At 42.1% G+C, this 14,220-nt stretch overlaps 1 protein-coding gene across 1 annotated transcript; it reads right to left on the bottom strand.

Moving 5' to 3' along the window:
- Nucleotides 1-4,545: 4,545 nt before the first annotated feature.
- Nucleotides 4,546-13,548, bottom strand: LOC116960958. Its single transcript, XM_042806317.1, has 4 exons — nt 13,302-13,548; nt 10,703-10,891; nt 7,232-7,331; nt 4,546-4,654 (listed from the first exon to the last, which is right to left on the bottom strand). The coding sequence occupies exons 1-4, from the start codon at nt 13,546-13,548 to the stop codon at nt 4,546-4,548; spliced, it is 645 nt and encodes a 214-aa protein (XP_042662251.1).
- Nucleotides 13,549-14,220: the final 672 nt, after the last annotated feature.

The following is a 14,220-nucleotide window of genomic DNA, read 5'->3' as shown; positions in this document are numbered from 1 at the left end:
GAGTGCCTGTGTGGTTAATGAGAAGAAACAAAAACAACCAAACCCACTTGAGATCCACTTACTGCTCCAGAATATCTCAGAGAGGGACCCTTGTCAGATGCTCACAAGTGCTTAAAAGTTGAAGGGGGAAGCTGTCAGTTTTCGGCTAACAGGGAATTTTTAAAAAGTTATGCTTATCTGAGAGGGAAGCATCACTACGGGAAGCTTCTTTTCAGTGTAGTTTGTAAAGTAATCAGTTAATGTCTAATCGTGTATAAATGCACATGGTTATGCTTTTGCGAACAAAGTATCGTTGTCTGTCAAAATAGAGCACGGGCATATGAGCCCTGAAACATGAACGCTGCCCCTCCTGTCAAGGAGCTGAAAAATGCCAAACTCACCACACCCCATCAAAGCCAGAGAAAAACACCAATCTGAACCATCAGCCATAAATGTAACCCACTAGTTAATCTAGAAAAATCCCAAACTGCTCAAATTAGTGAAACAAAGGTGTTTACCATGACAGAGTAGCCTATAAAAACTGAGAAAACTGGTTACTTGTATTATCTTAGACCGCAGGCCATAGTATCTAAACTTGTTTGGGAAGTGTGAGAATTTAATATTATTCTTCTTGTTATCAGAACAAAACCAATTATCAATGATGATGAAAACACGGATTCAGAGCACAGTCCTGTGGTTTTCTTCTCCACTGCGACCACACTCCTCCCTCCCAGCCACCTACGGGAGCAGCTCGCAGGAATGAAGTCCTCGGGCCACAGGTTCAGTAATGGACTGCAGGGTTTATTGAGAACTAATACTGAAGTGCAGGTTTTCCACAAGTGAAAAGGGTAACTCTTACCTTGTTCCTTTTCCAGTCTATTGAATTCTGTTATGCCACAACCAGCAGTTAAGCTTAAAGTACTAAAACATTCCCAGAAAGACACTCGAAACATTGCCTATGTCTTCAGTTGTTCAAAACAGTAGACTAAAATTTCACAATGTAAACTGAACAGGTCTTTCAAGAGGTCACTAAATAGATCAGAAGAGAAATTAAAACCCTTCCCTGGAAAGTCTCTTGTCCTTTATTACCTAATGGAGTGGAAGAATTCAAGGGAACAGCTTGAGCAGACTCTGGGGAAAAAAAAAAAGCTGCATGCAGAAGATGATTCCTCCAGCCACTTACTCATTCCTTCTCTATAGGTTTAGGAAAGCACATACAACTGTATGCTGTATGGCTAACTAGAAAGTTCCTGAAAATGCCCCTTTGGAGAGGAACACCCAGATCTGGAAAAAGAGACCTTCTTTCCACTGCAAGTCTTACCAGAAGATTCAACTTTCCTTCTTTTCAAAACATTTGTTTCTAGTTCTCTTAGAAAGGAAGCCTGATCAAGTCTTTTGAAGCTTCATGCTCCATATGCCACTCTTTTTGACATGGGGAAAACCAGGCCTGTGGTATCTCATGGCAGGCACAACCACTCTCATTTTGCAGTTTTTTAGAAGCAAACAAGAAATTAGGAAACCTTTCTATTGGAGTCTAGCATTAAACAGTCCAGTATTGACCAGTAACTGAGACCTGACAGTTAATAAACTGTTAATTAGTTCTCGTACTGTTTTGGGAAGCAGTTATTAGATGGCCTGTGGGCAACAGTGTAATTTCTTAAAGGAGCTGATAGCACTCCTTTCTACTAAACAGTTATCAAAAGCAGCAAATAGATAATTAATGTGCTATTTAGTATGTTTACCCAACGGCCATCTTCCAGTGATCCTACGTACTTGTGTCCTATTTTTTTCCTTTAAACTTCTACTGAAGTATTTCCTGCTAATCCTTCCAAACAGACAAGTAGAAACAACATCTCCATGAAACTTGTGCACAACCTTAAGCTAATACTGCAGAAGAATTGGAAAAAACAAACCAAATCACCAAAAAACCAACCCCCGAAACCACACTCGACAGTCAGTGTATCACCTCCCGTTTCAAACAGAAGGCTAAACAGAAACTAACATGAAGCAAGTGGGAAAGGGGACAGAAAATAGGAGGAAAAGGCTAACCTCACTCCTGGAGTGCTACATTTAAATTACAGTGGATTCCTAACACCCGATAGCTTGGCTAAACTAAAAATTCAGACAGGAGGGATCACAGCTGTGATCGACAGCAATAAAACAATGGGCACGACTCTGCATTTCTGCAGCCTCTAAGGACAAATACCAACTAGATATCCTCGCAGTTACTGAAATAGGAATGCTAAACCAAAAAGGATCCACTTTCTTCCTTTGACTGTGGCAACAGGAAGACAGCAGCACAGACTTGGAAGTGTAGAACAACAGCAAACATAACAGCAAGACAATGAAGAAATATTCAGAGTATAAGCTTTTGTGCATCCTTTTTTAAAAATCGTAACTCATTTTACCTTTGCTGCTTTACCATTCATCAGTCATGGCAAACTTCCCAGTGATTTATTCCTGCCACACTAAGATCCTGGTTCTGCTTTGAAATACATACAGACAGATGTGTATTTAAACAAAAACAAAGACAAACCCCCACACACTTCAGACCAAGACCTGAGTTAGCTGTAAGAACAGAGCTAATAGTGTCTCTAGCACTAGAACACCTGAGGCTGGGTGCTTTCCCAGTGAGAGAGAGAGAGGGCTTGTACAGAGAGATGCAAGGCTTCCACCCTCCCTGTGGCTCCCCACAGCCCAAATCAGGTGCAGTCAGAGCAAACAAGAAGGGCATGTTTTGGCTTTGTCTTTCCTTTACTTTAATGGGCTCTAATTAACACTAAGTCTTCCCTCCCACTCCAGGATTTTTCCTCTTTCTGCAAATTTTTTTGAGACATCTGTGTTGGTTTACGGTAAAGTGTTATGCAGCAATGTAATAAAGGCATGCCAGGGAACACAGGAGGCTAAAAGAAGGTTAACTTTACTTAGGAACACCTGATCTGTGTTTATCCACATACTAGGTAAACAAAGAGAAAAATAACTGTTTTCAAGAAATAAAAACCCATCTAAAGTAGATCGGATACTATAAACATGGTTCACGTAAATGCATTACATTAACTACAAGGGTCACTAGGCCAGTTAAAGTGACTCAAATTCAGAATGGGAGGCATTCATGTCCTAAAGGAATCTGAACCAATCGTTGAGACAATTACAGATGTCAGATTTCGAAGTAGTGTTTTAGACCTACGTACAAAAAGTTTTCAATTTTGATTGTATGCCATTCCACGAGAATGAAAGGCTGTATTCTTCACAGAACACAGCCCCAGAGTTCATGAATTTCGACATGAAGTTATCCTAACAGCTTTTCAAGTGATCAGATCCAGTGTTCCAGGGTTAATGTAATGCCTCCCACCATTCTAGTGATGAAAAAGCAGTTATACTTAAAAGATGAAAAATAAAAAACATCCCGCAGTAGTTTCTATACTGCAAAGACTATTTTGAAATGCGTTGTTACACACAGGATTTGACCCAAGGGGCCAATCAAGATCTAGACCATTACCAGTCAAGTATTTCCTTGTGTTACTTCTGGTTTAGTAACACAATGACAGTATTTTCAAACCTGAACAAAAATGCTGCCCTGTTTCCAAATGTAAATGCAAAGTGGTGGTATACTAAAGAAAAATTTAACCTTCAGGAAATTAAAGCAGCGTCCAACCCTGAAGTCACCCAGAGCCAAGAACGTACTGCAGGCAGAAGTTAAGAAAAAGGACAGGGATTCTACCCGCAAAAGTGCCAGGCTCTAACCCTGTGCAAAAATTTGTACACTGGGGTTAAGATATTTTCATCTGCAGACAAACTATTAAACTAAACTGCTTCATCTGATAAAGTGGAAAGGCCAAGTGCAGAACTTTAGAATACCACTTTGGGTAGCAAGGATATTTACATTCACGGCAGTCGGAGAGCCATTTATGCACTCCGAGGGGCCCAAACAGTACTGCTTCAGCTATACAGTTCTAGGAACAAATACCCAAGTATTTCAGGACACAAAAAGGAATCACTTAGCTGCTCAGAACTGCCCTCAAAACGTATGGGATATGTTGGGTTTAGTATATGCTTGCACCCCCGACTCAAAACAAAGGAACAGTACCGAGTGTAACAACAATGGTTTCTCAGTGGGTTTCGATAACATTTTCCAAAATCATTAGGCAAAGAAAGTATTTAAAAACAAAAGCTAAGTGATGCAATGTGAAAATGGCAAAAAAAACCCACTCCAAACAATTTTAATTGCAAGAAACAAAATGCACACGGCAACCTATACAAACATACGTATTACTAGATACAGACAGACAGATGTAGAACATGACGCCATGTTCAGTTGTGCAAACCCTGAACCTACATGACCTAAAACCAATCATCCATTATCTGTACAACACAACGTCATAAAGGAAATATTCTAGTGCATTCCTTATGAAATGCAATGTGTAACTAGCTGCAAATACCAATATTCACATTAGAACTGTGCAAATGAGGGCATTACTCGGTTTTAACTGTGCTGAATCAAATACATTGTCTTTACAACATCTACTAAGTCTTACTGGAAAATATGTTAAGTTTATGTTTGGAAAATTAATACAAAGCTACATTGTTTAGAATTAAGTGCAGCGTGTAGAAAAAAGTCAGAGATTGTGTTTTACATACTGCTCTTGATGTTCCACTCACTGGCTCAGTTCGACTCCTAGAAGAAGAAATAAAGGTGATCAGAACTTCAAATAAGGCACTTCTACCCAGCATAAAGCAGTGAAAACACATTTAAAAACCTGAACATCAAAACATTCTGATCTGATAGTCTGGTGAATGTGGAAATTTATTCGTATATGTAAACTGTCCTCTCTTGGTACATTCAGTGCAGCGAAAAAGAAATCCTCAGTATCCCGCTTTTAATTTGTCACCAATTACTCTCAGACTTACAGAGACAGGACACACCGGTGCAAGAGCAAGTCCTCAGATATTTTGTCTCTGCTACGTAAGTATCGAAAAGATGAAGTCTGTATCACAGTTGTGTGTTCTTAGATAATCAACCATCAAAATAGGAAGGTAACTCTAGCCAATCTGTGTATCCCTACTCTTATAAATAGGCACCAGATGCAGTACTTTAGTTTCTAAGAAAGAACAGCAATCGATAGTCCAGACACTTCAAAGTGCAAGTTCACTTAAGTGAAAAAAATCAGTCATCTGACAATGAAATAACAAAAATGTCAGCAGCACGGTCTTTAGAACACTGTTTCTTTGCGGAAGCCCAAGCACTGTGTGCAGTTATCTACCACACTTAGCCATAAAAGGGCCAAAATACTAAATGGGCTACATATGCTATATTGACTAAATGCTACAGAACTTTAGCTAATCTTTATCACATTTGAAAACTTGATGAGATTCCACATGCTCATCGCTCTGTATCTGCACGCTACTCATCATTAATCAGACACGTAACCACTGAGAGAGTTAGCAAACAATCCACTCATCCTCCAAAGTGTCCCATGAGCAGAGGCAATTCAAAGGCTGCTTTGGAATTTAGGTAAAATAGAAAGGCTCACGCTTCCTGCCACTGCTGGAGCACCACCAGCCTTGCAAGCACAGCCAGGTACCTCCTGAAGATGAGGAAGGACAAGGAAATACTTCAAATTACCGCACAAGGGTTTCTTCAGCCGTTTACCTTGAGGAACACACTACAAGGCGAGTAATGCATTTTTGAATCCACCATCCCCTCCACCATCCCAGCACACATTCATCATTCCAAACATTCACCACTCTACCAGTTGTTTCTGCAATGTTTCCAGCTGAAGGAACAGAAAGCTAATTGGCCTGGTTAATTTTCAGTGGAAGCACAGCAGGCCCATTCTTTCTTTATCCCCACATACCGGTAGCGATTTGATCTTTGATGCTAGCAGCATCTATCCTCTCATTTTAGGGCAGCATTACACCCCCAGGAGAAGGTGCCGTCCAACCAGAAACGGAGGATGCATTGACCAGACAGAACTAAGCATGCATATTTAAACTAACCCCCAAAACAAGGTCATGTTTATAAGCAGAGTGCTGTGGGCGTCCAGAATTACCAGGTAGTACCTGAAAGCACCGCAACAGCTACTGCGGTAATATGCCCAAAGTTACATGCAGAGCCTCGTAAATTCAGGGGGTTATGCTGGCAAATGCTTCAGGGGTACCAGGATGCTGCTGTGCTGTTTGTTGGGGACACACTGTAGCTCATCAGTATACTTTATTTCTTGAGAACCAACATGAGAAAGGCATGGCAAACCCACAAGCTAGTAATATCTACCAACTGGGGTGGATTGGCATCTCTTTGAGAGGGATGGAAAACGAGCATTCAAAGAGTGCTAATGCAGCTGGTACAGAACTGGCCTGTATGAATGAATAAATGACAGCAATCATCCTGTGGTTGGGACTGCATTTGATTAGCTGTAATTTTAATCAATACACCCGGTATTGATTAAAAGTCTGTACATTTTAGGAATAAGGGATTAAAGCATGAAGCAGAGATACCAGCTTAGGGTAAAAACAGACTTAGAAAGATAACTAGTAATATTTGGCAACTTGCTAAACTGCTTACTGAGTTTCAAGTTTGGAAAGGATTAACCATTTCTTTATCGTACTCACACAAAAGTCAATGCACTTTAGGATATGGTTCTTTTTCTCTTGCCTGAAATGGACGTTGTCTTTAGGAAACTAATAGGACTCACTTATGAATGAAACTTCTTGTTTGCATGGTTCACCAGATGGTGACCCTCGGTCCCTCCTCTGTAGTTAGTATGCAAACCCCTGGATTTCAGGTGTAAGAATACCTGCCTTATCCGCCTCCCCTCCGCACCCCCCTTCCCCCAAGTGCAAGAAATAGACAAACACTGAGAATCAGACTCTTCTGATTACGGTTTTACACTGCAGGGCATGTCTGCCTTTACTATAAAAGCAATAAAAGCGAACACACATACTAAGGAATCTCTACACGTAGAGGAAAGGGGATCTACAACTCGGCTCTCAGAAAACTCAACCCCAAGAACAAGCCCAACAGAATCATCTTGAAAGTCACGATTGTTGGAGTTTGAACTCCACGTCCCGGCAGGACTAAAAACGTAATTATACTTTGGGACTGATACATTAAAATCTACCCCATGACAACAAAGATTAACAGCAGCTTTCACAAGAAGGATACAATCTGGATGCCTCTGAAAACTAATACCCATAGACGAAGTTGACATACTGAAACCCCTCACAACGAATACAGTGCTTTATGGGGACTTACCTAACACATGTTTTGCTGGTAGCTTTAACTCCTCCAACAGGGATTCTTCTAACAATTACCGATGAGTTCTTAGGAATCAGGGCATTATCATCCGTGTATTCTGAAAACAACATCAATACAGAAAAAAAAAAAAAAATCAGTCAATTTGTAAGAATGAATATGTAATTTCATAGCACTTCAGAGAATCCTTTTACAAAATTTTATATGTAACATCGCACATTTATCATCTCAATGCACTAACAGTGGCTTTCAAGAAATCTTCAGGCTTGATAATCAAACACAAGCAGCAAAATCTTTTTCATTTTAAAAAATAGTTTGAAAGCCAACAGCAAAATGACCTCAAAGGCCACTAAAGGAGACTTGGCGAATGCATGAGGTTCTTTCCTGATCTAGTTTAAATTACTTTTGGCTCCCTTATACAAAACCAGTCAATCTTTGGAGAAAAACAAACCACAGCAAAGTCTAGCCTCCGTAAACCGGATTCTAAGGCCTGACTAGCTTGCTCTGCAAAAGAACAGGCACTTAGCTAAAGCATGGACACCCTGAGCCACTGCTGTGGTGGTCTGACTCAAAATCCACCATTCTGAGTCTGACAGCACTGCCAAAGCATCTCTCTGAGCCCCATCTGGAGAAGTATTTTCACCCAGATAAAGTACGGAAGCTCATCAGAACAGAAGTCATCAGAAGGCAAGCCTGTATGTGAAACGACAGAGAAAAGCCTGTGTTAGGCTTAGATGCCTTGCTAACCAGCTATTATGCTGCTGGGGGAAGGACGTGCAGAGGAAGAGATGAAAATGACTACTAACGTGCCAGACTGTCTCTACCAGAAAATGGGGTAACTCTCAAGAACACATTTCTCCTGGCACTTAAAAATGTGCTTTGTCATCATGTGATTTTTTAATTCTCTTCTAATCAACCCCGCTTGCACACATTGAGACAAACAAATCGTCTATGTGGCAGGCACTGAAAGCACTGCCTGGAAACACCCTGAGTAACAGATCGGACTACTCTTTCTGGGTTTTCAGCTTCCACCAGAATAGCTATCAGTGATCTCACCTCCACCTGGTATATCATCATTTCTTGAATCAGCTAGTTCTGTGGGCCAAACGGTTCATGGAACTTTCATTTGCATTTTTATTATACAGTAGTGTGCTCCAAAAGAGCCCCTATATTGCTTTGAAAGGAGGAGTCAATGAAATCTTTACTATTTTAATAGTTAATAATTTAAAAACTTTCAATCCTTAATCTGATTATACAGACCGCTCGAAGCCTTAATGTCTTCTTCGTAGCGCTTGCTGCCAAGTGTGTCACTGGGAAAGCAAAAGCAGTGCTGGAGACAACGTGGTACTGAGCCAACCTGAGCCTGCCCTAAGAGCCTTTAAGGGACATTACCCCAGCCGACAGCACACCCCGGAGAGGTCCCAGACCTGCTGGTGACAGAGTCAGAGCAGCCGACTCCCTTTCTGAAAGCTCTACCCAATGATGCTGCATGGCAGCCCAAGAACTCACTGCTCTCTGAGGTGGGACCAAAGTAATCCCCCCCTACTAGCACTGCAATGCAAAAGGGCACAGCGAAGGGCAAGGTTTAAAAGTTGCTTAAATGTCTTCTCTAGAATGCTAAGTTGTTTGCACAGCGTTGAAGGCATTGCAGCAGACAGACAGACAGACATCAGCTGTGAGGCCAAAGGATGTCATTCAAAGTTAGCATGAGTCTGTTTTGAAGACATCACATTGTGTGTGACATTATTAAAACTGTCAAGTGCATGCTGCAGCACTGAACTCAAGCAAGTTCTGAGCCCAAGAGACAGTCTTATAAGAGCAGGATTCTTCCTTAAAACTATTAATCTAAGACCAGCTCAGAGTCCCATTTTTGGATTTTTGTGGTTTTGTGGGGTTTTTTTTTTTTTTTGCATTTTGCCTGATAAGCAAGTGTTTTGAGTCAGAACGTTACAGGGCAGGAAAGAGTACTCAAGAAACCTGAGTTCTGGAGTCTGCAGTTCTTCCACAATATCGCGAGAACATCTATTATAAAAGACAGGCCATGAAATTCACATCCATTGAAAAGGAGGCAAGTTTAAATGCATCATTCTGGAGCATAGGCTTTTCGAAGGGAATCCTGCCTGTCTAGGACATGTCTCTATAGTAAGCATGGAAGAGGACACACCCCCATCCCCTTCCCCTTTTTAAAATGGGCCCTAACCATCCATTTTGCATTCCCAGCATCTTAAAAAGAGTCCATCCTTTCATTTTTTTCCACTGATACTTAAAATCCTGTTTACTTTTACCTTATATTAGCATTCCTTTTATTACTAGATTTCCATTATGAAAAGTAACAGCTACCGAACTGTAAAGGTTAGAGTACTCAGAAAAATCTGAACAAGTAGGCCATCTTCACTCAAGGCTCACTTTGCTCTTTCCAACATCGTTTCAACATTTACTCGGGACTCCTGTACAGACAAAGTGGTAAAACCCCAATAATTTGTGCCCACATTGCAAGAATTCCAGACACCCTATTTAGGCAGAATATTCTGGTCTCGCTTTTTCCTTTACCCTCTGAAGGTGAGCTTAAGCATCTACATCTGATTCATAAAAACTGAAATTCACAGTTACGCATATAAAACAGATATTTGGCATACATATATATTACACTGAAATGTATTCTGTAGCTTTGCTCTGAAAAACACTGGGGGATTTTTTCATCTTCCCGTGGAAAGCACCCTTACAAAAGCTTCAATAAGCATCTGTGACACTGATATACCAAGTTTAGAATTTTGTACTGTACTCATTTTACAAAGGTCAAAGTGCAACACGACCTACCCAGAGGCGGATCTTGTCACTGTTAAATAAGAGTGATGGTCTTTGAAGTATGAAAGATATTCCTTCTTTAATTTCACCTTGGGGCAACACCACATCTAGCAGAACCTAGTGAAGCTGATACTTTTTCTTCACTGGATTCTCGTAATGTATGAAAACAAAGCAACAGGCTTCGTAAAACTGGTATTATGTCTATCCGAGCAACACTTTAGGGGGTAACAGATTTATAAGCATAAATTTTTCTTCAAAAACTTTGCTTTCTGCTCTTCACCTGCTATAACAGAGTCTGCACGCTGCCTATTTCAAAATACTTTTTCTTCTGGTGATAATAATCAGGCTCCATCACAGTTTATTACCATCCAACACTCTGGTTCTACCTCTCTGTCTTACACAGACCCGACCGTTACAGGAGTGACGGCAGCCAGCTGGCCATTCGACCTGCTAGCACTCGTGAAGCTGAAAGTACATGAGCAGCTGAAGACAACACTCAGAGACCCTTCTGCAGCAAAGCCCTCCCAGCACATGAAACAGTTTCCCAAAACTCCCGACAATTCCATTCACTTCTGCTAGAAAAACTCAAGGCTTGTGAAACACGGATTTCTGCCAGGCCGCCAGCCGGGCTGTCCCCAAGGCCCCGCGCCCGCCACCCCCACGCACCTTCTTTGCTCTGGGCGTTGCTGATCTGCAGGTGGCAGTTGGCCGCCTTCAGCTTCTCGCGGGCCATGATCTGGCGCCTGAGGTCGCGCAGGGAGATGTGGGGGCCGCTGAAGGTGAGCGCATCGTAGTGCAGCTTGCTGGCGAGCTTGTCGTGGATGCACGCCACGGCTGGGGCCAGCCCATCAAACTCTCAGTGGCACAAGGATGGGCATCTACATTATGAATTTTCACTGAAGAAAGGAAGGATCCCGCCTTTCCGCCAAGAAGGCTTTGTCACTAGTCTGAAAGGAGACATCGGGTGTGCTTGGAGAGCAAACCTGCGGGCAAGCTTACTCACTCTATGGGGGCTGGGAACTGGAAATGAGCATATATTAAAATTAATAGAATTCAAATGAATAAAAAATAATAATATTAGGAGCAATAGAATGAATGGAAATGGACAATTCACATCTTAGGATCATATGGGTGAAAAGGAGAGTCTTATGCCCGGAATGTTCCTATGCCTAAAGGCAATTGGCACTACTCCACAGATTCTTCCAAAACCTTACTATATACCGCATCCTCTGAGCGGGAAAGGGAGAGTCTCCAGAAGCCTTTACATAAAACCTCTTCAAAAGCTGTAGATTTGTTCCTGAATGGAGTTTATCAGGCCCTGCAGACTCCCGAGATTATGTGGATATTCCCAGAGAGATTAATTTGGTATTCTGCAGGAAGCCATAGTCAAGCTAAAGACAACAATACAATTTTCATTGCCACTACAGGACTCTAAGATCCTGATGGCTCTGAGTCATCTACCCTGGGTCTGAACCTTACTGGTTTAACTCAACAACCAAATCCGGCACATGCCAACACTTTTACGGGAAATAATTTACAGGCTTCAGATTTTTTTGAAGTTTATACTACCCATTGACACAACTACCAGGGCAATATTGGCTAGGTGGAGAAACAGCATTTGAGGATTTACCCTCAACCTGAGCCAAAAAGTGGATTCTAAGTGCATTAATACCATCCACACAGGTTAGAACCAGTATCTCTTCTGTCTCTTTAACTCCTAGCTACTGATGTCTACAGGAAAAAGTGTCACAGCCTTGTGACAGAATGTGTCATTAAGTTCCACCTGTGTGTAACAGCTTTTATCCCATGGTTGGGGGTTGCAAAACTAGAAAGGGCTATTGCAAATGTGCCCAGAGAATTAGAAAAATCCATTAACGAAAGTGCAGGCAGTATGACAGCCCTACAGGAAGACATCAAATCATTATCACAAATGGTAACATAGCATCAGCTAGCCCTAGAGCACCTTTTAGAAGTACAGGACAGAGTATGTGCATTATTGGATAACAGCTGATGGGTTTGTATGTAAATCAAGACCAGAAAAATGAAACTGATAGAAACAAGATACCTCTGTAGCAGTGTGAAGATTGTTTTTTAAATGGGTAAGGCCTCTGCCAGTACCGAATGCCACTAATGCAATGTATGAAAACTCAGTTTGCAAGCAATGTTGCTTGAGAAGGGCGATTGCGCCCTCCACTGCTTCATAGAACAGCAGAGAACATAATGTCGATGTAGTCTCTTAAAATTTCTCAAGAGGCTCCATGGGTAGTTAGACACACAATGACTCTTTTGTTTAAGACGATTTAGCTTTAATGGGAGGTATGTGGCTAAATACCCGTGCAGCTCTTTCAAAGTATGGTAGCTGAGTAACCGTAACTGAGTGCTGTTAGAGGAAATTTATCTGATGGTCCAAACCCTGAAATCAGAGATCAGCCCAATTCTTTTTCACTCTCTAGTGCAGTAATCTTTATTTCATGAGAGAGAGTTCTTTTTTCCAGGAAAATACAGCAGGATTTTATGATGTTCTTTGACAGCTGTAAGTTAACTTTGTGTATGTGTGGCTTCAGTTTTTTTAAACTTACATATTTGGTCAGGTAAAAATTTTTCTTGTAGATTTGACCAGAGATTTCTCCCCAGACTGTAATTTCAGTTGTCCTTCTGTGCCGCTTGCTTAACATTTGTGCCTTTTCAGCTGAATAAGATACCTTGCAATTGTCATAACACTATTGTCTGTTAATTAAGCACCAGTGCAATTAAATACCATCAGCACCTTTGCCTCTCAGAGGAGGAGGTGGCTATGATTTCAGATGCTACTTGGTTAATAGTTAGGGTGACTTCTTCCCGAGTACCAAGAAGAGCACACCCATCTCCATTTCCCGGGATCACAGGGGTGCAGGGACTTGTCTCTTGGCCGAGCGGGACAAACAGAACCCGGGAGTGTGGACTGGGATCCAAACCCCGCACCCGTTAGCCAGCGCTGATTCTCAGGGTGAGGGTGAGGGACTGGGACTGGCGCTGCTCTCGGCAGTGACTGGCCCCACAGACACCGCTCTCAGCTTGTCAGTCCCGCCGGCAGTCCCTGAGCTCAGCAGAGACAGATCCTCTGGTGCCAGCCTGGGCAGCTCTTCTGCTTCCAGCATCTCAAGGGGGGCTGCAAAGAAGAGGGAGACTCCCTTGTTACAAGGAGTCCCAGGGAAAAGCCAAGGGTGAGTGGGCACGAGTTACTGCTGGGGACATTCCAGTTGGACACAAGAGGAACATGTTTCACCACGAGAACAATCAGCCGCTGGAATAATCTCCCCAGGGCAGTGGTGGATCCCCCAACAGCGGACACTTTTAAGATTCAGCTGGACAGGGTGCTGGGCCACCTTGTCTAGGCTGGCCTTTGCCAAGGAAGGTTGGACCAGCTGATCCTCGAGGTCCCTTCCACCCTGGGATTCTGTGATTCTGGTTCCACTGTCTGAGATGTGGGCGAGCAGAACCATGAACTGTATCTGACCAGTGCCTTCCACCATGTTATTGCTCTCCCTCTTGGAAATACCTTACTTGATACATTCTATGATTTCATTTGTGGGCTTTTTTCCCTTTTGGTTTTCAGGCTGAGATAATCACCCCCTGGAAGAGATGGAAAATACACAAGTAAGTTTTTAGTCCTTGGGGTGTTTTTAGTTCCTCCTCTGAGTCACCTTCTCAAAGACTGTGTCATTCATCAGTGTCTACAGACCTCACAGAAACCAGCTTCCTAACACAGGAACTTAAATGGCTTAAGGTCAGGTGGTGAATTTCTCAGAATTCTTGACAAATTTCAAGGCTTGTTTCAGGTTTCCCTGCACGTGAACCTGAAGCATGCAAACAGTCTTTGCTGTCCATCAGCAGCAATACAAAAGCCTCAAAATTGGGGTGGCAATCTAGAAAACTACGTATTTGGCTTTTTTTCACTAGATTTTGTCTAAACAGAGGCAGAAGAGGACCAGGGTCTATTTTTATTTGACTGTAATACCATCTTTTGGCCAGAATCTGCACAGTTAATGACTGCAGGTGAGCAGGGTTTGTGTTGTACCTTCAGCAGGGTCAGTGAGCACAGAGCTTACACGGATTAACCTGATTAGACACCTGCACATCTTTTCATTCAGCAATAGGTAAGATTTATATTTTTTTACAGAGTATAGTTCTTGTCTGAAACTTTC

Source organism: Tyto alba, unplaced genomic scaffold (assembly GCF_018691265.1).
Source record: "Tyto alba isolate M040663 unplaced genomic scaffold, T.alba_DEE_v4.0 Super-Scaffold_46, whole genome shotgun sequence".
In the NCBI taxonomy this organism is placed as follows: domain Eukaryota; kingdom Metazoa; phylum Chordata; class Aves; order Strigiformes; family Tytonidae; genus Tyto; species Tyto alba.
Note: the sequence above shows the minus strand (reverse complement) of the source record. Positions and strands in the feature narration are given on the sequence as shown.

Bases quoted from the DNA above. Each gene is read 5' to 3' on its own strand.
- LOC116960958 (XM_042806317.1), bottom strand. From the start codon at position 13,548: ATGGTGGAAGGCACTGGTCAGATACAGTTCATGGTTCTGCTCGCCCAC. The intron at 10,892-13,301 runs GTGAAACATGTT...TGTGCCACTGAG, and splicing joins AGCGGCTGATTGTTCTCGTG to AGTTTGATGGGCTGGCCCCA. The intron at 7,332-10,702 runs GTGCGTGGGGGT...TGTTGTTTTCAG, and splicing joins CAACGCCCAGAGCAAAGAAG to AATACACGGATGATAATGCC.